Source organism: Callorhinus ursinus, unplaced genomic scaffold (genome assembly GCF_003265705.2).
Source record: "Callorhinus ursinus isolate GAN/ISIS: 27379988/994484 unplaced genomic scaffold, GSC_fseal_2.0 scaffold64, whole genome shotgun sequence".
NCBI lineage: Eukaryota > Metazoa > Chordata > Mammalia > Carnivora > Otariidae > Callorhinus > Callorhinus ursinus.
In genome coordinates this window covers 704,852-729,928 of record NW_027397126.1, presented here as the reverse complement: position 1 = coordinate 729,928, position 25,077 = coordinate 704,852, and the positions used below count along the sequence as shown (strand labels likewise).

Here is a 25,077-nt window from a genome sequence, read left to right as displayed (position 1 = left end):
AAATCTATGGTAATGTTAGGTATGTGATCTAATCCCCTGCCTTTTTTTTTCTTTTACTTTCCTTCAAACTGGGTGTGGTCTTTGGCCTACTACAATGGGCGAGGCCTGTTTCCCTTGGTCTCAGATGTCTCACACTGGTGTTCTGTTCCAGAGAGCAGGCTCTGCTGGGGACTTTCTGTGAATGATCTCGTTAAACCCTCATAAACCTTGCTTTCCAGGCAAGGACCCTGAGGCCCAGAGGAGGAGAAATGACTTGCCATGGTTATAAAGGTGGTAAAATAGCAGAGCCTGGATTAGGACGGTGTCTCTCTGACTCCAGATGCAACCACTACACTACAATGACTATTTCTGAGGGTTTTATTTATTTTTTAAAGATTTTATTTATTTATTTGACAGAGAGAGAGAGAGAGAGAGACAGGCAGAAGGAGTGGGAGAAGCAGGCTTCCTGCTGAGCGGGGAGCCCAACACGGGACTCTATCCCCGGACCCTGGGATCATGACCTGAGCCGAAGGCAGATCCTTAACTGACTGAGCCACCCAGGAGCCCCTTTCTGGGGTGTTTAAAAAACGTTTTGACTTATTTATTTATTTATTTACTTACTTATTTCAAAATTAGGCTCCATGCCCGGCGTGGAGCCTAATGCGGGGCCTGAACTCACGATCCTGAGATCAAGACCTGAGCTGAGATCAGGAGCCGGATGCTTAACTGACTGAGCCACCCAGGCGCCCCTGGTTTTGTTTTTTTAACTGGAGATGTGTTTCAGAGAGAGAGAAAAAAAATTCTACTTAGCTTCATGTTCCAGGTTTCTGCGTCTCTTACTTCATTCAGACTGCTTTAAAGGCCTACGGCAGCGTGGCCTCCAACACAGTGGCATCAGGCCCTGTGGAAATAGTCAAATTCAGCATGAAATGCGTTCCCTCCTGGAGCCCGGGAGTCAATGTGTTGTTTTCCTTTAACTGGGGTGCCCCGTACCCACAGCTTGCCTGGGCACACTGTTTGCATCGTTTAGACCTTTGCTTCCTACCAAGTAAGAGTGATAGTAATATTTCGTACTTTGTTCATTTTCTCTTTACCTGGAAATAAAAATCATTGGTCATTTCAAGCATTCCCTTCCTGCCAATCCTTAGATGGAATGTAAAAGTAACATGTTTATAAAAATGGGATGATATTAGATAACTTATGATCAGAATATTGTAGGTTCTCAAGTCCCCATCATTTATTAGAACAACTTTGAAAATGTTCAAGTGAAGTTTGGACCAACTTCATGTACTGTTTTGCAAACTATCATGAACCAGATAGTAAAAATAGATGATGTATTTTTTAAGGTTTTTATTTTTAAGTTATCTCCACACCCAACGTGGGGCTCGAACTCAGGACCCCGAGCTCAAATGTCACATGCTCCACCAACCGAGCTGGCCAGGCACCCCAGAAAAAGAGATTATTTATTTTTATCTACATTATAATTCGCAGTCATTCTGTGCTCCTTGAGTACAGTTTTATCATATACATGTTGTGGACATAAAATATTTTTACAGTATTGCAAATTTATGCTTTATCCAACACCCAGAATTATTTCATGAACTACTTAACCAAGTTACAAGCAGGGGCATTTATTCACTCATTTTTTTCTTCATACAATGAATCAAGGGCCAATTCTATGCCAGGCGCTATGGCAGACGCTGAAGTCACCATGAGCAGATGTACAGGACAAGGTCTTGGTTCTCAAAAAGCTCACAGCATAGTAGGAAAAACCTCAACTTCGGTAAGTGCCATGAAGCTCAGTGCAGGGTGCAGTGGGGAGGGGGATGGGGGTTCCAAGCAAGCAGCATGTCCGGGTCCCAAGGCGGGAGAGTACGTGTAGCCTTGCTTAGTGGAACTGAGGGTTGGAACTTAAGACATTGAGAGAGGTATTTGCAGGAGATGATGAAGCAGGGGAGTGGAAAAATCAGACATTTATTTATTTTTTTAAAGATTTTATTTATTTGAGATAGAGCGAGAGCAAGCGAGAGAGAGAGAGAGAGAGAGAGAGAGTACAGGGGGAGGGGGAGAGGGAGAGGGAGAAGGAGGCTCCCCACTGAGCAAGAAGCCTGACTCAGGGCTTGATCCCAGGACCCTGGGATCACAACCTGAGCCGAAGGCAGATGCCCAACCGACTGAGCCACCCAGGCACGCCAAATCAGACTTTCATTTACTAATTCACTTTGGTGGTGCACGGAGAATGAATGAGAGGGAGCAAGGGTAGAGGCAGGGAGGCTAGGAGGCTGTGGTTGTATTCTGGGAGACAGATGAACGGTAGCGTGGACTAGGGTAGTGGCAGTAGAGACAGAAAGAAGTAGATTAACTTACAGACTATTTAAGAAATAGAGGTGATGGATTTGTGCTGGTAGGATTGCACATGGGCGTGAGGAGAGGGAGAAGTCAGGGCAGGTTGCTGGCTTGGGAAGCAGGGCAGATGAGGCTGCCATTCACTGGCAAAGTGGACCCTGTTGGGTTGGGGGAAAGATTAGGAGTTCCATGTGGATGCATTGGGCTTGAGGGGACAAACTGCAGGAGGCAGGTCGGGACTAAAGGCATGAACGTGGTGTTCGAACCCAGGAGTTGGCGGGGTTGAGGAGACAGCCCACTGTGAGCATGTAGGACAGGAAGATACGAGGGTAAAGGATGGGACTGGAGTTCTTGGAAAGGACAAGGCGACCTCATGAGGAAGTAGTCTGAGAGGTTGAAGGCAGTTGGCTAGGTGAGGCTGACATGCAGGGGAAAGTTCTGGACGGGAGCTCTGGGAGGCGTCTTTTAGTGAGCAGTAGGAAGCACGAGAGCAGAAGAAATAGACTAGAACATGTAGTTTTTGTAACTATGGCATTCCTTTGATAACAGATATCGTTAGCAACTTGGTTGCCAGAGGCAGAGATAATTGGGAGATATGATGTCCAAAGAAGAAGGTAGGGTGAAGTGCAAGGGCAATGTTTAAATCAGAGCATGTGAGTATACAAAGACTATAAAAGTTTTGTCCAGGCTGGACATGGATTCCCTGCGCAAGAACCTTACTAAACGGGTAATGCTTCTTCCCACCCCCGCCCGCATGTCTCACCTGGGCGAGCTGGGCAAGTACTGCTGTCCCCCAAAGTGGGCACTCAGGTACCGTGAGGGAGGGGAAATCATGACCCGTGGATTGTCTCTTCTCTGTGGACGGGGCCAGGCCCTCTTCTCAGCTGGACCTGGGGTCCTGACCTCCCTAAGGGAGCCCCATACCTATGAGAATCTCATGACCAATGTCTCCTTGCTGCCACGCCGCTGCCCCACTTCCTTCAAGTGTCCCGTGCAGAGGACAAGGCTGTAGAAGGATCTTTGCTCCAGAGGACAAGACAGCACTGAGGACATATCCATGAGTCCCTGAATCGAGCAATGTCACCTCTGCTCATACCAAAGTTCTCTCGTTGAAGACGGTATGCAGCCAAGCAAGTTCAACTAGCATGATTTCAGCCTTGTGTTAGCAATTCATGCTAGAACGTCTTCAAAGTCACTCAGTCCAGGAGGGGCTGTGTGGTCCACAGGACCAAAGAGCAGGGCTGGTGGGCAGAGTGGACCCCCCCCTTCCCCTTTCCTATTCCTACAGTAATATTCTCCTGCTTGAACCTAGGTGTTTGCTTTAAGCAACGCACTCTGCCAATAAAAATGAACAAGCCACTCTGGGTTTCTTGAAGGTGACCAAGAATAGGTCTGTTGGCTTCGGTGGCAGAACGGGGGACCAGTACTTCTCCCCAGTTTGTCCCAGCTCCATTGCCTCTCACCCAAGGTAGAACCACCTAGACAGTACGAAAAAGATCAGCAACTGCTTTTCATTAAAGATCCTCCCTCCAGCCTCGCTTAGCTGTGATTAATCAAGAACAAAAAGTCTCTTTTTCATCCCCTGCAGCCTTTCCAGAGCAGGCTGGAAATAAAGACCCAGATTGCTTTTCACCGAGCGAGCTTCACGTCGATCCATCAAAGCCTATCGCAGACAGCCAGGCAGGGTGCGGTCGCCAAGATATTTAGTGGTGCAAGAAGCTTGAGAACCAAGTTTATGAACCCATCACCCAGTTTGGGAAGAACCCTTCCCAACAATTCCTCCTCCACCCCCCACCAACCTGGCCAAGGGCTTTAGGTGCTAGATGACAACAATAACATTAAGGGCACTTTATTATTCAAAAAATAAATAACAAGATCATCACAAGTTCACTCTGGAAACAAGGGAGACTGCAGGTAGATACGAGAGATTTCCTTTAAATACAGTCATTTCGGGAGGAGGAGTGGGCAGCCTCAGAGCTTCTGCCTCTGCTCTCCCCTCCCGCCTACAGTGCTGGAGACGCGACAGGGTTGAAATAAGATAACCGATTAGCAACAGCCTGACTGTGTGTGTCTAGGGGGCGGGGGGGGGGGCGCGGAGGAGGGAGAGGATGAGAGTCAGGGTGGCTGGTGGGGGCAGGGTTTTTCAGTTCTCCGCTGCATCAGACTTTCTAGAGCCTGCCCCCTCCATCAGGGCCGCGGGGACCCAGGGCTGAGGCTCCCCATTGCCCTTCCACGTCTTCGCTGGGAAATCAAATACATTATCCATGGAAAGACACTGCATGCAAAGAAATGAAACGAAACTTGACTAATGATCTGCCGTTTACTCACAATTCCATCTGCGCATAATGGTCTCGTCTTTTCATGGGACTCTCTGGATGCCCGCAGCCCTACATGCCTGGGGGTGTACAATAAATAGTTCTCCACGAGGAGGATCCTAGGGTTATAAATAGGCAGTTCAACAGGGGGTGGTCTTAACTGCTTTGCTGTATTACGAAGACCACCAGCATGAGCTCAGCCGCAGCCTGTGAGGTGCCACTGTTCAGAGTTTGAGTAAGCCAAAAGACGTGAAGCCCGTCCCGTGGCTCACTTGGCTTGGATCAGTCACGTTGACGAACACCGAAGCACCTGGATGCAATTCAAATACTCCTCCCAAGTGGATGGATTGTTGCCCGCAAGGTTTGGAGGAGCTGCGGGTGTTTGCAGCCCTGAGTAAGACTCTCTTGGATCCGCTCGGGGAATTCAGGCAGAGGCTAGCTATAAATGGAGCTTGACTCGAAGTTTCCCGATTGGAACAGAAGGTGACTTGGGCATAGATGTAATAGAGTCCTTGTCTTTTCACGGCCAGCTCTTTCCCGTTTTCGAGGGTTACCAGGTTGCTGCTTATGGTGTAGTACCCTTTCGGGGCCCACTGGAGAACTGTAACGGAGAGGGGGAGTTCGTGGTGAGGTGAGGCATGCATGGCTCCCATTCCTCCAGAACACAGAGTTTAATGTTCGATACCAGCTTCATATACACGTGATAGCTGGGGGCTGACCGATCGGCAGGGGCTTCACAGTCGGATGGAGCTGGGTTCCAATCCAGACTTTAGTCAAGCTCGCGCCAAGACCCTCAATCACCCTGAGCTTTTAGTTTCTCATCTGTAACACGGGGCTAGTATTACAGAGTCTCTCAGAGACTTGTTTTGAAGATTAAATACAGCAACCGGGCACAGTGAGTTTCCTTCTTCCTTTAGAGCGTTTAGAGCCAATTTGCCCTTGAACTTCAAGTGTGAGTGATTTCAAAATTCCATGTCCTGAACTATGCACACTTATAAGACATTCAGACAAAATCCTTGCTGATGTGAACACTACTATCTCACCTTCCTTGGATTTTACAAAGTCAAAGAGTTGCCGGTCTATGTAGCTCAGCCTCAGCTGACAAAAGGAAAGACCCCATTTCTTCCTACTTGCGCATGCTGTCGCAAACCCGACCTGCCTCCCACAGCAAGGACTAAAATTAGGCAAGGAAGTATGAAAATGAACCTGTCATTTCACTGTGTGTTTTGATCTTCCATTGTAGTGGGCGCCACCAACTTGAAAGTACCTGTGTTCTTGTGGCTAAACCTGAGTACCCACCAACGGTGTGCCATTTTCTCGGCGGAGATGTTGAGTGGGTTCAAAGTAGTGTGTGCACCCGATTTCAAATCTCAGCTCCCACAGCCAGCTAGACTGCCGGGCGTGGGGGTTGGGGAGAAGTGAAAGTATCGATCATTTGCTTCCTTGAGCCCTTTTTAAAAATTCCTATTTGGCGATCTATCAGGGTGTGAGATTCAAGCTGTTAAGATTCATCCTTTAGTAACAGGAAAGGCATCCTGAAATGTCTGACATTTCTTGGCCCTCCGGACCACTACAGAAATGACACTTCCTTATGATGTTTTCACTTTCAGGCCATTTGAGAAGCCAAGGGCAGGTTCTCTATCTTTTAGTCCACTAGGATTATCTCTGCAAATCCTTACCTAGTCTTTGTCCTTGCCGTGGGGTGCAGGTCAAGCTTGTGGCAGCATGACCAGGCAGGAGTGGGGGGTTTGGGACTGGGGGGGCGGTGAGGAATGTTGTTGTCTTCACACCTGATCCCCTGCGGACCTCCTGTGGGGCGGACCGAAATATGCTGGGACCATATCAATCTTGGACTCTTTGGCAGAATCTGAGGCCACGAAATCTATCCAAGGGCAAGGATTTCTGCGCTGGTGGGCAAAGACCAGCGGGAAGCTACTCTTCTAAGTGGTGTCTCTGTTGAGGTCATGCAATCCGGGTGTGCAAGTGTCATGTGGACCGCCACCCCGGACAAGCCACCACAGCTGGGATGTTCTCCCATAAGTGTATTTGCTGAGAATGGCTACCTGGCAGGATTATTAAATATGGTAGGAAATAACTGGTATTAATGAAGGGCTTTCTGCAACTCTTCTGACATCTAAACTACAGTAAAGGAAGCTAAGTAACAGCACCTTGCATTTGTCTAGCACATGACAGTATGACCTTCTTCCACATCAGCTGATTTGACGCTGAGGGTCACCCTGTGAAGTAAGTGAGGCGGAACATGGCAGTAAAGGGACTTGCCCAAGGTCACCTAGCAAGTGGTAGTCACGGTTCTAGAATCTCAGTTCAAAAACTTCCTATCCAGTGCTCTTCCTTCCGTATCATGATCTGTGATAACCGCGTATATGTTACGCCCACTGAGAAGCCCAAGCCACCTCAGAGATGAGGTGGTATCTCCTCTTCTCTCTTTTTGTCTCTGTCTCTATCTCTCTCATTGTATGTGTGTTTCACACACACACACACACACACACACACACACACACACACACACACACACTGTTTAGAACTCCTTTCTGGAAAACTGTGCTAAATTTTTCCAAGACTGTTCTGATGCCCTCGGACTGCATTTATCTAGTGAGGGGGTTTCGTGCTCGCAGGCATGTTTCCATCCATTTATCAGATGCGACAAATTCTCCAGCACCAGCTCTCTCAAGGTACAGGTTTGGGAAAAAAGATCTAAGAGCTAGAATGATGGCAGAACGTATATGGAAATAAACTTTTTCAGAGTTGAAAAGATTACAGTATGTCATCTGCTGTTACTTCATTGGAAAATCTAACGTCCTGGCACCTATTGATCTTTGCAGAATGATTTTACCTTTAATTTCCCTGAGGTTGGCCCCCGTGAGGCTGGGGTTAATCATACAGGGATTGACAGATGGCAGGAAGTACCCCCTGAGGCCCATTTACACACAGCGAAGAGGGGTTAGCGTGAGGGATGCTCCCAGCCAGGAGGTCACTACCTGCCATCTCTTCTATGTTCTCAGAATAATGGTCCCTCTACCCAGCAATTCATCATTTAGAATCGGCCATTGAGCAAGAACATAATGAGAACATCGGGATTGCTTCCCACCTCCTTTTGTCCCTTCAAGTCCCATCTGTGCATCTGAGCTCACTTTGAAGACAAAGGAGAGCATATGAGAGGTGTATGGATGGGTTGGTAAATTGGGCCCCAGAGGAAGAGAGGAGCCTGGTCATTAGGCTGCCGTGCTTGCGCATCTCAGCCTTCCCACCCAGGTGACTGGCTCGGAGGCTTTGGACTTACCGGACACTGTGTTACTACTGGCCTCACTTATGACATGGGCTGCAATTTGAGGATCCTGATCACCTGAAATGAAACCAAAAGCCAACTGTCAGGCCAAAGCAATACCATACTGCCCACAGAACTATCCGGTCTAGTCCTATAGCTATGTCATAGAGACAGGGCGTAAGTAGGTTACACAAAAGAAAGAGTACAACGGTCTGAAATCCCTGTCACAGGGGAAAGCAGGTTTCTAGAATCTGAACAACTGAGTTGGCTATTTGCATTGATCCCATTCTTCTAATGGTCGTTCAGTACCTGACTCCACTTCAGCTAGATTGACGCAGGCTAAAACTCCTGGTCTTGGTGAAATGTATTTTGAATCTTGCTGTTAGAAACAGCTCCTGGCCATTGGGAACCTCACTGGGCCCCAAGGTGGTGTCTGCACACTTAGCTGGTATGATGCCAACAGTGTCTGACGTGGTCAAGCAACTGGCCAAACTATTGTACCTAGCTCGGGTTGTTTCTCAGGTAAAAACTTTGCTCTTTAATTAGATGTGCCGAGGTCCCATGTGCGGAGACTGTGTGGAAGTTTCTTTTTTTTTTTTTTTTTTTTTTTTACCAAGAATGAGCCTGCTGTCAGACACTTCGTAGGTGCCCTATAAATATTGAATCAAATTGCATGACCTAGATAACCAGTTAAGTTGATCCTTTTCCTGAAGACTGCTAGGCAACACCCACGTGCACCATTTCCTCAAATTTCACTGTAACTCACAGACAACATGGTACCACTCAACACATCTTACAGTCATTCAGAAGATGAAAACTTCATGGAAATCAGATGGCCCATTGCATCCAGAGCAACAGTTAACGCAAGCTCTGAGGACTCTCTTTGCCTCAGCAAATAGTATCTGTATCTCTGTATGGATATATTTCTTTGTATGTATTAATAAGCCATAGATAGCATCGTTTTCACTGACGTTGTGAATAACACTGGTCTGCCAACACTCCATCTCCCCCATGCTCAGCTGCTCGCTCACTCCAAGCATTATTATTGTGTTTGGGGTGCTAAATTCTAGGAGGAACAGGGAGAGGAGAAGCCCCGGAAAGGGTCATGGGAGGAACAGTGGAAGACACTGGGGAGGTTTAGCCTGGAGAAGAAGAGGCTTGGGAGCCACGACTGCTGTTTTCAACATCTGGACAGCTGCTGTCTATAAGAATTCCACTTTGCTTAGTATGGTCCCAAAGAGCAGAACTGGGTCTAGTGAGTGGAGATTATAGGAACAAATTTCAACTCCAGAGGAGGAAAGACTTCTCTCTGAGTAGTACAGTAATCTTATTATAATTGCTAGAGCCATTCAAAGTTGGACCAGGATGATGAATGAGCTAGAAGGTGCCTAGCGTGTTGGATCAGAGGCCAGATGGTTGTGAAAGAGATTCGTGCTATGTGGGTGGCACTGCGTTTGAGAACCCTTCCTCCCAGTCAAGATCCCTTCCAACCCTGAGATGTTGGAGGTGTTCTGACATGGAGAACAGGGCAAAGAATGGAATGTTGTCACACAGAATCATTCCTTGATCGCAGACACCCCACTGGCCGTGGTTCCCCACCCAAAGCTATTATCACTGAGCGATGAATGCCAGCGATGACTTTCTTGTCATCTTATCCTCTGTGGGTGGCACCAGGCTGTATGGTTGCTTTGATGAAGATATTGAAAACAGTGGCATTTCTTCATCCTAGGTATTGTCAGCATCAAAAGAACACAGCCTTGCCCATACATGTGCACCTACAAAACCTTTCCAAATCACAGGTGTTAGAGAAGGTGTCCATTTGGCCGTTGTAGTCCTGTTTTATTTCCAGGGCTAAAAATTCCCTAATTCTAACAACTGGGTTGTTCAGTGTGATCAGCCTGAAACTTCCTTTTAGGTTTTAAGTATTCACAAAAACGGATAAATAGCAACCTACCTTTTTGCATCGCAACGCTTTCTTCTTTCTTCACTTCTTTGTTTAGCATTATCTCCTAAAATAAGAATAGTGCAAAAGGTCATTTTGACAGGAAATCTGGTGTGGGGTTTTAGAGGTATCATTCATTTGGCATCTGTCATGACTCTATTGCCTCTTCCTGGTGAGGATTATCACATGGACTTAGAGCCTGTCATTAATTCCATCATAGCGATTGGGAGCCCGTGGCTCTGACAGATGAGCTGACAGCCCAGAAAGCCCAGGGGTGAGCCTGGAGGCAGGATCGGGGCCCTATTATCTCCACTGCAGTGCTCTCTCCAGACCAGAGGCTGTGAAGCTGACCCTTCCTATGACCCCAGCCTCCCCGCCTTTGACGGGTATTGACAAATAATGCTGAATGGGGAGACGTTTCTACCTTGGGAACTGGTATATAGAATATTATTAAACATAAAGCAAGGCGTGTATCTATTAGAATAAAATTGGTCTGAAATCTCTTAGGAAATGGTAATAGTACGTTTGACCTTGGGAAGAAATTCCAGACTACAGACAGACCCTCAGGCATTTTTTATTGTCTTGTCCCTGTCGAGGGGATGAGGAGATTCTCTTGCAGTTGGTCGCCTTGCGGGGCCTGTATATATTTAGAATAATCAGCATATAGGAAAGCCAGGTAATCTCCCAATGATGCTGGTGTTCAAAGGCAAATGCAACACTTCTTTTTTTTATTTATTTATTTATTTATTTATTTGTGAGAGAGAGAGAATGAGAGATAGACAGCACGAGAGGGAAGAGGGTCGGAGGGAGAAGCAGACTCCCCGCTGAGCAGGGAACCCGATGCGGGACTCGATCCCGGGACTCCAGGATCATGACCTGAGCCGAAGGCAGTCGCTTAACCAACTGAGCCACCCAGGCGCCCCCAAATGCAACACTTCTTAAGTGGTTTCTTTTCACTTAGCAACTGGGGAAGTTCACGGGCATGGCCATCAACACAAGCAGGAAGGGAATCAGGGCTACGGCTGCCATTTTAAAGATACTGAATACAAGGCCTCGAGGGCTTAGCAGGCTGGCACGAGGTCACCCAAGAGTCTGAGGCTGAAGCCAAGAGCAGAAACTCTGAGATCACGTTCACATCGTGGAGATTACTCTCTTTGCCTCAGAAAACAGTATCTGTATCTCTATATGGAGTTGGCTATTTGCTTAGCTCACCCCGTCACTCTGGGCTCTAAATACAAGTGCCGAGCACACTAGTATTTTCCCCTTTGATGATCAAAGTCTTGCGCGCCTTCCCATTGCTGGACTCCATTTTCTATAGGGCCTTTCCTTTCCTTCCTTCCCCAAAAGGAATTAGTGTCGGGACTGTGGAGCGTCCCCGGTAGGCTCAGCTCGGTTGCCAGATGTGAGGGTGAAAGTCACAGAGCCCTACTGGGGATCCTGCGCCTCGAAAAGCTCACAGGGACCACAGGCCCTCAAGTTTCCACTTGAGCTGAGAAAGTGCGGCGACAGGAAAATGTTTGTGAGACAGCCAGTAAACAAATGAGTATTTAGTGTCTTCTCAAAAATGGAGTGTGATGATCGAGGTGGAGGTACTTTTAGGCTACGTGGTTGCACTGGTGTCAGGGTTTGGCCAAGATGAAAACGTGAAGTCAGCAAAGTTTGTCTTTTATGTGCCCAGCCTTGCCTTTCTGTGAACTTTCCCCCAACCACACTCCCCAGAGCCCTTTTCTTCCCCCTTCCTTCACTCCCCACCTCAACTGAAAGACTTGTCAAAGTTGACTTTCAGAAAAATCTCAGATTAGTGATTTCTCTCTTACTGGGAAGTCTATGTGGCAGGTGTGGACAGGTTGACCTTTATCTTGAAAAGGAAATGCTTTGACCCTCATCAAAGACATCTCAGGCCTGGGGGAGGGGGGCAGACGACCCTGGAGCTGACCAGTCTAGCGGGGTGGCGTGATTTTCCCGTGACATTACACTCTTCAAGACGCTGCCTGCACTTACCCGAGCATAAGCCCCAAATTCCATCTTCCCCTCAAAGTGACAGCTTGGTGCTACCTGCCTCAGGAGCTAATGAGTTACTCGTCACTAGAGCTGTCCCAGCAGAGCTTGGTGACCACTCGGTAGGGGCTGTGGGGAGAAGACTGAAGCCCTGGGTTGATCATTGGATCTGGTGACTTCTAAGACCCCTTCAAGTCCTATGATTTGGAACCCCCGAATTCAAGCCTTTGGTTGTCCCGGTCCAGTCGGACCGTGAAGCCCAGAAAGAAAGCCCTGCTAACACTCACTGAGAAGATGAAAATCCAATTTGGGGTTACTCTGCAGGTGGCCGGCTGGATTAAAAAATAAAAAAAAAGTCGTCCAAAATATTGTTTAGAAGGAGAAATTTGGCAGAATGGATATTGGAGAGCGGGTCCGTCTTCGGGGGAGGACTGAGAAGCCGGAGGACTATGTGACATGTGGCACGGACTAGGATCCCGCTCCTGTGGCAGTAGAGGCGAGGGGCTTCCTCTGCCTTACGTCAGGAGCCCTGGTTGACAGGCCTGAGAAGGTCTGCCTTTCTAGAATATGGAACTTTGGAGCTGTCACTTTTTTCGTGCAAGCATAAGCAGAGAGGCCAAGCCCGCCAGTTTCCCTTGCTCCTCTCCTGGGTAGCTGATTTGGGAAGTTTTATGTATCTGACCTGAAATAAAGCCATTAGAAATTGGCCGTTGAACGGTAAGACTCTCAGTAAGAAAGAGAGAGGAGGGGGAAAACCAGCAGCACTCTCGCTGCAAGGCTGATCATATAATCACACAGCGTCAGGGCAGATAACCTCAGCCCTCTCATTTATAGATGAGAAAACAGGCCCGCCCGGGGACGTGAGGTCATTTGCCCAAGGTCGCATGGCCAAGGACATTAAATATCCAATAAATATTTGGATTAATAACTGTAGTTCTGGAAGTGGCTTTCTTCCCATTTAAATTTGCAACACCTCCCAATACCCTAGAGTCCTGGCCAGAATCCTCGGACAACCAGAGAAGCTCAACTCATTTCCAAGCTTGGCCAATGAAGAGGAGTCTTCATCTAGAACCTAGATGAGTGTAAAGAATGCAAAAGCCAGCAGCAGATTTGGGCTGCACTCTGATTCCTGTAGGTGACACAGGACTAGGCTGTTAGCGTCTTTACCGTTGGAGGACAGGAATAAGCTCAGAAATAAGATCTTAAGCCCTTTACTCCCAGGTTAAATGATACATTATTTATATGCGAGAACTAACTGCTGTTGGTTTACCCAGAGTACCTGCCCCCCCCCCCCGCCTCCTATTCATGACCCCAAAGTGAGCTGAGGGCCAAGGGTATTTTACTCAGTGTTCTGAGAGGGGAAACAAGCAGAAAGACTGATGTTCTGCTCCAGGAGAAAGAGCTTCTGGACTCCTTGTTTGTGATGATGGAATTCATGTTGTTAAGTGCGCCCTCAGTAAACACTCTAAGACTTCTTGTTTGCAGTACCTATTCCAGGCCCCAGAGACTGCAGTGACTCCTCGCTGGGGCCTCTGTCCACCTCAGGGCTTGGACGGCCCTACAGTGGACTGGCTTCATGAGCAAGTGGTGTTCTGTGGGGTCTGGTTTGAGCGGCACCGAGAAAGTCCATCCCCCTTTCCCCACAGCTCTCCTCACAATAAAAGGGAAAGATCTCGCTTTCATGGCACCTGAAATTCTGTCACGAGAGAAGCGTTCGTTTGTGTGTGAGAGCCCCAGCCTTCAGAAGTCCCTACTACCCTCAGTAAGGGCAGGCCCGTACCCTGTGGCCGGCCAGTGATTCTCGCTCCCCTGGGAAATGGGGACCCGACCATGGGTCCGCAGTGACAAGGCAGCAAAGTTTGGATGGAAAGATAGGGAAATGCCAAGGGCCAAACTCGGTGTGTTTCATAATGTTCACAGGGGCAGCTGCATGTAGTATCCCCAAAAGAGGCTCTTTTGTTCCTCTCAAGAACATTCCTATGAATGTGCACACTTCCAATTTCCCTTTCCCTTTCACATAGGATTTTGGCTTCATTTTTCCTTTGTTTTTATTGGATACATATACCCATGTATATGTGTACGCACATATGTACCTATGTCTACAAAACTTCTCCATCGTCAGCGTTCATTTCCTGACCTAGCAAAAGCAGTAAAACGTTTCAACGACCCTTTAATCAACAACTGAGCTCCTTACCTTGAGAAAGGCTTCAAATCGGCTTTTAATTTCCTCACAGTTCAGTAAGGACAAGGACCCCTCTCCTTTGTTGCATTTCTGTAACGTTTTCATGAACACAAAATCTTCGTAAAGATTCCTTTCATCTTCTATCTATTTGTGAAATAACATGGACATGAGAAACATAATTCTGGAGAAGGCAGCTAATGATGTCTGCCCCTACAATCACTTCCATGGCATCAGTAACAGGAGGAGGATTTTGCAGATATAAATGGGGAATAAAAGTTATTATACCGGATTATTGTTATTTGGTATCAGCCATTAAAAAAATCGACAAAAGCCAGCAATTAAAATGTCCTATTACCCGAAACTCTAGGTAGAAATCACAGCTATTCTAATAAAATTTCATTACAAAGTATACATTTTGTCCATGTATTATACCAGCAATATTCGAGAATGATCATATTCCTCATTGCTCTGTAACGATGGGTCAATTGTGAACCCAGCGTCTAAAATCGTTTTCCATTGAGCTCATTTGCCCACTTCATTTTAGTTGGTGCTGCAGTGCTTTATAAAAAGAAGTTAATTTGCAATGTATGTCAATTAACTTGAGTTCTAATTACATCTCTCTCTTTTTAACTTTAGTATTTGTGGAAAACATTTGCATTTTTAAGGAAGCCATCTTTCATTCCCAAAGTTAACGAGAGAGATTTTATTTTCCAATGTCTCAGAATAATTAAATGTATGGAATTCACTTGTATAATCAACTGATTCTGGACCATTTTCTTGTTTTAAAACAAGATCCACTTAGCCAGTGGCTTCCACTGTCATTAAGAACACACCTCAATGCTTTGGTAGATGTGGTCGCCGCTTCCCCCCATAGAGGCTAGGCTTAGGTCCAGGCATTTGATTGACAGAGCCCACCAGGCCAAACACAAACAAACAACCAGACCCAGAACCCTGCTCTTTAGTCAACTAAAATCAGAGTAACCCAGTGAATTGCCCCAACCGTCACTGCCCCTCCTTATCCTGATGAAAAACTTCATGGCGTTAATTCTAGGATGGGATCCCAATAGAGGACATTCAAACATCCCTGAGAAAATGCAGTCTCCAGAGGTTGTACAGCCACAGTCCCCACATCCAGACTTATAGGAACAGCCAGATAATTCATCAAATTTCTCCTTTTCATATATGACTGACGTTCTGTCGGTTACGGCCAATAATGCCCCTCAGTGGAAATGGGTAAGCACACTGAAACAGGATAAATCCCAACAGTTATTTTGTCCTGAGGATGCAAAACTACCTCCTAAGTTACTCTACAGTTTTGTTCCTGTAAGTCCAGCCACTTGAGAATGTAAAACATCTCAGAGGGAAACTGAGCAGCTTGCAACTACAATCAGTGAAGAGTTATAGAGAGAATGCCGCTTTTACTCTAAGACTGCAAATTCCGGACTTATCCATGTCCGTGCTCCTCTGAAATACTAGGAAGTTTCAGATCAAATTCATACTCTTCTTCTCTAGTTAGCAATTAAAGAAAAAGGCGTCTCCATCAGAAAAGTTTACTTCTTAAACAAAACTTTAGCAAAGAATTACAGCTAATGCCCACCTAGTGCTCACTTTGCGCGGGGCTCTGCTCTAATCTTGCTACGAGGCTAAATTCATTTAATCTGCGAGCTGGGTACTATTATCTTCCCCGTTTCTCAGATGTGGAAGCTGAGGCACAGAAATATAAAATAACTTGCCCAGGATCGCAGAGCTATTAGGGGGCAGAGTCAAGATTTGAACCGAGGCAGTCTGACTCCAGAGCCCGAGCTCTCGACCCAAGACCAGAGCAGGAGACCTTACTAACTAGATGACAAGCATTATGCCACGAGACCATTTTAGCTATGTGAACTCCCACCACTGTCCATCATCTGGATAGACCTAAAACCAATCAATCCGCAAATCAATGAGGACCCCCCAACTTGAGTTAACAAGGGCTCCTGGTTCAGCTTACCTTGTCCAATCTTTTGTGAAGATACACAGCAAAGAGTGCTGACCCAATCATCTGGGTGATGAGAAAAACAGTAAGTAAATACATAAAAATTTTCATACTGACGGGTGGTCCGGTGGCCACGGATCGGGGAGCAGTTTGGCTATATGTTTCGATCATGCTGTGTTAGAGTTGAAATGCTATCTTCAGACCGAGAAGGTGGCAGAGGCAGCATGAGAACACTGTCAAAGTGGCCACCTTACTCAGGATTAGTTAAGAGCGCACAATCTTTGCAGCCCACACTTCCTGGAAAATGTGCTTCGTAGTCTTCTCTCCCAGCAAAAAAAAAAAAAAAAGTTACGTAAAGGTTTTTTTTTTTTTTTTAATTATACCCATATCATTCACTTCCAGGCTTTCCCTTTTGTTAGTAAAGAAGAAACAAGTCTCTTCTTCCATACATTCATTCTTGCCTTGAAATGTCATAGACTTCTTAACAGAGAATGGCGATATTTTCCTATCGCTAGTTTTCTGGGTTCACCAGTTTCAAGGAAAGTGACAAATGTGTCCACCAGCAACAGACTTATTTCAATTTCAGTCTTACTAATACAAACCGGGAACCTGGCATATGGGGAAAGGAACGAATGTCAACAAAAGTTTGGACTGATTTTTATGACAGGTATACCCCCAGCTAATTGCTTCTCAAGACTTCTTTAATCTTCAAACCCAGTGAAATCCCAGCAGCTTTTCAAGTCTACATGGCACGAAGCAAAAAGGAGTGCTGAGAGTTATTTAAAAAAAATTTTAGCTGGACAGGTAATTTAAGAAACATAAATTTCTCAAGGGCCAAGAGAAGGAGGGTCTTGAAGGAAATGGGTCCAAAACCCTGGGATCGAGGTTAAAGTCGGAATCCTCGCTTGACTTGGCCAAATTGCTTGTCTACACTATTCCAGTCTGTCAGATAATTCCTGATGCTGGTGTAATGGCTCGGAATAGAGAGAACAGGCTCCAGTTAAGAGACCTGAATTCTAGTTCTTGTTCTACCAACAAATGGCTATGGACCTCAGGCAAATCACTATAGGCTGCTGCAAAGATCAAATAAAAATGTGCACGAAGGATCTTTGAGACGTGTTAAGCAACAGACAACTCATCCTGAATTTGGGGGATTTGTTTAGCCAAAGATAATGACTTTTCCAAATAATTGCCACCTCCTTACATACTAGTAAAAAAACAAAAGAACAGTAACAACATCAAAAACACCCCAAGTTTTGACAACGAACTGAATCATTGAGATGTGTAGGATTATGCATTTCTCAATGGCTTTTGTGTCGTCTTATCAGATTGCCTTCGAAACAAAAGCAGCCGTGGAAATCCCTACCCCACATCCCAACCTGGTCTAGAAACCATGATAAGATCACTTTGGTGATTCCTATAAAATTGTTTTGAGAGACAAATAGGAAATGTAACAAAGTGCTCCGGTAGGCACACTATCTGTATTGTTAGCACCTGCTCTCTTCCCCTCCCACGCGCCTGCATCCTGTCCTTGGGCCCAGAGCTGTGTAGCTTTTCACTGCATCTGCCAAGTAGGTGGCTTCAATGCACGTGATAAACTTTCATCAGTCAGGTCAGAGGCTTCAGTTCTTAGACAAGTAACCTGAGTTCCACTGAAGGAAAATGATCATGAGAGCCAAAATGGGCTCGAGGACTTCCCCCAAGCCTGTTTCATAGGGTTACAAAATGCCAGAACTGCAAGGGCCTTGCCAAGATTAGCTCGGCCAAGTGCGCAGGGAAGGGACGCTGAAGGGCCCACCACAGAGATGCCGGCAAGGTCAGGATTTGTTCCCATGACCACCTTCCAGAAAGAGTTGTTGTCCAATCTCCCTGCCTCCCACTTCCTCAACTTCAGCCTCCTGAAGTCGCACTTCCGTCCCCAATATTCCCCTGAAACTGCTCCCACCATTATTAGCTCCCTAGTTTGGGCTGAATACTTTTTAGGGTTCATTTTTAGAGACCTTTCTATGAGTCTGTTAACCTACGATTCTGTTGTCACCCTTCTGAAAGCTTTCCCCCCTTACCTCTCAGAATGCTTCTTCGTGTGTTTCCCCTTTTCCTTTGTTCCCCTTAAAACTTTGATATTAGCCCATTCTCATTCTTCTCTCCTCTCTTCCCCTCCCCTCTCCCCTCCCTGCTCCTCGTTCTACACGTTTTCCTTGGGTGATTCCCATCCACTGTCATGGTTTTCACTAACACCTTCATTGTGATAAACCCCGAATCTATAACTACAACCTTGAGCTTCAGATTTATAACTACCTCGGAATATGTCCACTTGGATATCCCAAAGCCACCTCACATTTGCACGCCCTACGCTTAACTCCACTTCCAGCCCAGACCTGTTCTCCCTCAAGCTTCTTCCTATCTCAGGGTACAGTGCTACTATACCCACCTAATTGACCAGGTCAGAGCCCTGGGACCCGTCCATGATTCTTCCCTCTCTCTTGCCCAGATTCCTCCCCAATCCCAGGGGCTTCTTCTTCCCCAAAGCTTCTATTTTTTTTTTTTTTGAGATTTTTTATTTATTTATTTGACAGCGAGAGAGGGAACACAAGCAGGAGGAGTGGGAGAGGGAGAAGCGGGCTTCCCGCAGAGCAGGGAGCCCGACGCGGGGCTCCATCCCAGGGCCCCGGGATCATGACCTGAGCTGAAGGCAGACGCCCAACGACTGAGCCACCCAGGTGCCCCTTCCCCAAAGCTTCTTGACCTCCACCACTTTTCTCGTGCCAACATCAGAGTCTGGGCCTACGTCCCTTCTCTGCTAGATTACTAACCTGTACTCTCCGAATTTATCTCCTTGCTTCCCTTCCTGCCCTACCCCATCCATCCTTCATACTGCCAGAAGAATGTTAATTCTAAGTCTTATAAGTGACCATATTATCTAATCTGACTTGACCCCCTAAGATTCTGCACCAGACGCAGGCAAACAGATGGACCGAGTGCCCTGGCATGTTCAGCAGGAATGGGATTAGCTCCAGGATAACCTGCTTGCACTTCAGTCCGTGAAGCCTCCTCTTTCTTCCGTCCTTCCTCTGCCTGGTCCTCTACAACAGTTGGCTACCTTTCCAGCTTCCAAACTTGGGCTCTATTTTCTGATTTCTGATTCTTGATCAAATGTCCTTTGTGTCAGGATGTACCATACCTGTCTCTCCCCCAAGAAGGAGTGGCCTTGGCCCTGGTGTTGGGCCCCCTTTCAAAAACTTCAGCTGCTTAATGCATCCGGAAGTGATTCTCAACCTTAGTTTCCAAGAAATCTGTAGATCTATAGAGTGCATGAAAGTGCCTGCGCCCAAAGTCAAATATTGACCATCTTTCTCTTGGTTCACAAAAAGAATGAAGTTGATGGATTGAATTGCTTCATTTTTCAGTTTTTTTATGCAAAATTTTCTGAAATCTCTGTCCCTCTTTTTTACTATGCTTTCTTGCTAGCTAGTGACTGAATTGCAGCAAATAGATATCAAGGGAAAAGTTCAAAAAACAAGGGATCATACTTCAACAGTTTGTTTTTGGTGTGACTATGCTTGTGGTTGTGATTTTATATTGATAACCTAGAACACAGTCATAGTTTCTGCTAGGAAAATTATTTCCAGTACATACGAAAGAGTTAAATATATCACTTTTTTTTTTTTTTGTTCTACAAATGGCCTTGCATGGACTCTTTTCCCTGAACATGTCTGGGAAACCCTGGCCTAGAGCGCAGCATCTCAATTCTTAGCATAGAACATGATCTGTTCCCTGCCCACCTTTCTGTCTTCATCTTTCTCGCAACTTGGTCCTGCTCAACCCTGAGCATCAGCCGTATCAAGCTAGGCTTAGTCCCCTAAATGTACTGTGCTTGGTCAAGCTGTTCCCTGTGCACATGCTGACTCTCTCCGCCCTTATCCATTAAGGTTGATGAAGAAGATAGGCCCTCTGAAACCTCCCTTCCCAGCAGACAAGGTGGGAGGCTTAATCCATCTTCTGTGCTTCATCTCCCCTAGCATTTGCCACATTACCTCATAATTGACTTGTTCAATTTCCCTACCATTAGCTCCTAGAGGAAAGAGACAATTAAAAAAAAAACAAACTCAGAATCCTTGCTTCCTGACACATTGTAAGGAATTAGTAAAACCTCTGCCGATTTACTGAATTTTCTTTTAAGGGGATCGAAAGGGGAGCTGTACAACATTCTAATCTAGTAAAGTAGCACTGGCTAGCCTCTGGCGATACAAATTGGAATATATTTAAGTTTTCTTCTATTCCTTTAAGTATCTTTCTGTCCTCGGGGGTCAGTTCCATTTGTTTATTTTGGTCCTTCTCTTTCATGTTGATAGTTTTCCTCAAATGTCTGATGACCCTTTGTTGTCTGGTCATATTTATGAATGAAAAACTATGTTTGTTTTTATGGGTAGATAGCATGGGTTTCCTCTGCAATTTGCACTGATCTGTTTCCCCCCACAAACCCTTCTCCGGAATGGGAGGGCTGACTGCGGGTTCTGTTTCAGTGGGTAGAGCCTGTCAAAAAGCAGGCTTCCCTTTAGGTTATGTGGGTGGAGAGGCAGGAAGGCCAGGGACCCCCACAACTGATAAAGCAAGGAGGGCTTTTCTCTGGGGGTGAAGCCCTTTAGAGGGTTTCACTCTTGACTGATGCTGGTTTTCCTTTTGTTTTCTTTTTCCTGTCTTTTGCAGAGGTCTTAGCACCCTCCCTAAGGCCCTCCTCAGGCAACTTCAGCCTGAGGGCAAAAGCCAAATGCTGCTGCTGACAAAGGGTTCATGGGGGAAAGGAGAGAGAGAGAGAAAAAGAGCCCACCTATCCCAGCTGTTTCCACTGCAACTCTTCAATGAGTTACCATAATGATTACCTGTCAGCCTACCCCTGCTCTTTGCATTCATTGTCTCTGAGATCGGTGTTTCCTTGGGAAAACCCACTCTTACCTCTGAGTTCTTGAATTGCAATGTTTTCTGCTCTGATTTCTCATCTAGTCCAAATTCATTGCCTTTCTTTCTTGTTGGTATCACTCAAAATTTATTTCACACTGATGTCACCTTTTCTTGTTTCCCGTGGTTGTGATTTCATTCTTTTTACATTTATTTTTGGCCACATAATACAGTCACATGGTTAAAAAGGTAAATGATATAAAAGAATGTGCAATGTGAAGTCGTCCTTCCACCTCTTTCTCCCAGTCCTCCATTGTCAACCAGCGTTGTCGGTTTCTTATACATCTTCCAGAGAAGCTCTTCTGTGCATTCAAGCAAGTTCATATTCTCTTTCACCCTTTTCACACACAGTAGTATACAATACACTGTTCTGCATCTTTGTTTGTTCATTTAACAATATATTTTGGAGATTATTCCATGTCAGCAAAGTGCTTCTTTACTCTTTTTTTTTTTACAACTGCATAGTATTCCATTGTATAATGACATACCACAGTGTATTTAACTAGTTCCCTATTGATACACATTTAGGTTGTTTCCAGTTATACGATATTGAACAATGCTCCAACAGGGGCGCCTGGGTGGCTCAGTCGGTTGAGCATCTGACTCTTGGTTTCCACTCAGGTCATGAGTTCATGGGCCAGGAGGTTGAGCCCCCAGTCCCGCTCTGAGCTCAGTGGGAACTCTGCTTGAAGATTCTCTCCCTCTGCCCCTCCCCCCATTTGTCCTCTCCCTCTCTCTCTCTCTTTCTCTCTCTCGAATAAATAAATAAATCTTTTAGAAAGGTAATAAACAATGCTGCAACAAAAAACCCTGTACTCATTCATTTTTTTTTAAGTTTCTTTTCAGATATTTCTGTGAGATCTGGAAGGCAAAAGAGTCACATTTTTTAAAAACATTGAACAATCAACATGTTAACCTAAACACATCACGCTCAAAGGAAGAGAATTTAAAAGTTATTGTTTATTTTCTACTAGTCAACAGAAAATGAAAACTTCCATTATCAATGCATAGTAAATTATTTGTGTTATACATCTTCTTCAAAGCCAGATATTGCATTTTAAAGCTTCCAATGCAAAGTCCTAGCTGGCCTTGAGATTTTTTGTTGCCCCATGTGGGATTCTCCATGTAGAACTGCAGCAAAAAGCCAGAGATGATGTACTCTCTGGTGCCTCCATCCACGATGCTGCCCTTTTTGGCTAGCTTGGTAAGAAGCAATTACAGGAGACATTTCTTTCAGTCGGTTCATTTGCTCAAATCAACATTCACTGAGTGCCTACTGTGGGCCAGGTGCTGAGCTGGATGCTGAGGATACAAAGATGAAGACAATAGTCCCTACCTTGCCAGGAGCTCCCAGTTCAGAGCAGCCAATCGGTACAATGGGCAGACAAACATAAAACAATGTGAGAAGTGCCACAGTAGAGATGAACACAGACTTCTGTGGGAATATTAGGGAGGAGTACCGACCCAACAGGTGGCTGGGATAGAAAGAATATCAGGGAAGGCTCCTCAGAAGAAGAGATACTTGTCATAACTTTGAATCCTGGCTCCTAGCACTCCACCGACAAATCCCAACATTCAGTGTTTGGAATATTGGCCTGGTTTTAGGTATTAGTTTTGCTAGTGTGACCAGATTCCTCAATTTCTGTTTCTACCAGTTGCCTACCTCCATCCCAGAGCCCCAAAAGTGAATTTTGTTGGCAAATGCTCACTCTTTGTTTTTTGACTCGTGGGCACTCTGCTTCCACTCCCCATTTGTGTAAGAAAAATAGAGCTGTATTTATCGATATGCTTAGATGGACAAGAAATGCAGGTAACTTTGATTGCCACTGGGAAGTAGAACTGGGAGGTGGGGAAGCAACTTTTACTCTTTGGTCTATACCCTCTGTACCTTTTGCATTATTTTTTACAATGAACATATTTTACTTTTACAAGAATTTATTTTTAATAAACTTTTATTGAAGTAAACCTTTATGTACAGAAAAATGCACAAATCATAGGCTTAATGAATTTTCATAAAGTAAACATACCCATTGTAATCATCACCCAGATGTAGACATTTACAGTACTGCTGAAACCTCCCTCTTGTCTTCCAGTCACCTCTACTTCTCACAAAGAGAACCACTATTCTGCCTTCTATCACCAAAGATAGTTTTAACTGGGAGTTCCAGTTGCTCCTTATCCTCACTAGCACTTGGCATCATCTGTATTATTTATCTTAGCCATTCTGAAAGGTCTATAATATTACCTCATTATAGTTTTGATTTGTATTCCCCTAATGGTTAATGATGGTGAACATCTTTGCCTGTGTTCATTTGCTATCCATATGTCCTCTTTGTTGCTAACATTTTTCAAAAACGTAGAACACAATCGTTTAAAACAATTACTTGAAAATAATAATGTCATTAGCCTGACTAGGGAAGAGTCTTTGGGTGTAATAATCTTTCTGAGAGATTAGGGTGGTGGAAATAGCCAGAATTTGGTAGCAGACATTCCAGACTGTTCTCCTTGCTGTGGGATCTTAGGTGAATTATTTAACCTTTTTGTGCCTTAGTTGCCTTGTCTATAAAGCAGAGATAGCAATAGTTCCTTCTTCATAGGGTTGTCCTGAGAATTAGGTGTGTCTAGCAGAAAGACACAAGTCCCATGGCAGCTTTCTGTATAATTCCCAAAGGTTTTCCAACATTGTTGTCTTCTATGACAGGACTGCTTGAGTTACTTGTGGCTGACAACAAGTAGTCCACATCCATGCAGCCAGTATTTGCCCAGTACTTAGCAAGCACTAGTCTCTCTGATAGGTCTGGGGAGTCAAAATGAAAAAGAAAGAACTGCTAGTTAAGGAGCTAGGAAAGCAAGGAGTCAACTATAGTACACCAGGGAAGCATCACAATAGGGCAAGTAGATGGGGCTGTGGCAGCACACAGGAAGAGTGAGGGTGAAGTGTGAGAGGGTCAGAGAGGGTTCCTGGAAGAGATAATGTTAGAGCCCTGAGGGAATTTTCTGGGTGAGAGAAGAATGCAGTCCAGGTACAGGAAATAGCACATGCAAAGAAAGACCCAGAGACTGAAATTCTTTCTCCTCTTGAGGCTGCATGTTTGGGATCAAAGCCCTGCTCTGGGCTCTGCACGGCACCCCAGCTTCTTCCAATGGGCCCTTAAGGTGGAGCACAGAATATTAGGACTTTATAGTAAAAAAAAAAAAAAAAAAAAAAATCCCCTTTGTTCCAGAGTGAAGGGTCTCAGGGTTCGAGTGTTCTATGGGGGGGTCATATTACTGGCACCCATTTTCCTTCAGAAATCAGCCTGAACATCTAAGGCTTGTCTTTGTGGTTGTAGCCCATTTTTAACCTCCCTCGTTCCAGTCTTCTCTAACTTGTAACTACTATTCTCTAGGCCACCCTCTTTAGTTCTGACCCAAAGCTTGAGCAGTCCTTCTCTGATCCCTCCTGCGGTTCACTCCTGGGGCTGTTTCGGAAACAGTGCTTCTGCTCCTAACTCATTTCCTCCATAACCTCACAGGAGACTGTCTTCTTAGTAGGACCTCACTCAGAGGACCTCTGGTTTTCCCACGAGGTCTCCTGGGGCCAGTCACATGTTTTCATAAGTGGGGAAACTGAGGCTCAGAGAAAGGGGATGATTTACCAAAGTCGTGTTGCAAGTTAGTGGCAGAGTAGAGACTAGTCCGGGCCTCCAAACTTCCAGCCACTGCTCTTTCCTGGGAATCAGGCTGCCCCTCACAATGCTCAGGTCTTCTAGCTGCCATCAGCTCCCACCCACTGAGTGCACAGTGCACCATCTCTGTTAGCATTTCCTTCCTGAGTCAGTTCATTAAGACCGCAGCTGGTCCGTCCAGGCTTCTGACTAAGCAGCCTAGCAAAGAACATCCAACCATGTCTGCATGTAATTAAGGAAATGCCAGAGGCAGAAAACATTTTTTTTTTTTTCTGACAGAGTGGGGGTGCAAAAGGAGGTGAAGAGATTCAATAAAATGGTAAGATGTCAAGGACCACGATGGGGGTGGGGTGAGGAGCAGAAGGGCTGTGTCAAAGGGTTTAGGATTGGTAGTTTAATAAATTTTGGAACAGAAGTATATTTACAGGCTTAG

The 25,077-nt window shown here is 45.6% G+C and overlaps 1 protein-coding gene across 1 annotated transcript; it reads right to left on the bottom strand.

Annotated features, from left to right (window-relative positions):
- Positions 1-4,158: 4,158 nt before the first annotated feature.
- CD40LG (CD40 ligand) lies at positions 4,159-16,306 on the bottom strand. Its single transcript, XM_025861567.2, has 5 exons — positions 16,036-16,306; positions 14,061-14,192; positions 9,881-9,935; positions 7,942-8,004; positions 4,159-5,241 (listed from the first exon to the last, which is right to left on the bottom strand). Exons 1-5 carry the CDS (start codon positions 16,189-16,191, stop codon positions 4,865-4,867), a joined length of 783 nt encoding a protein of 260 aa, XP_025717352.1. The 5' UTR covers positions 16,192-16,306; the 3' UTR covers positions 4,159-4,864.
- Between the last annotated feature and the right edge of the window lie 8,771 nt (positions 16,307-25,077).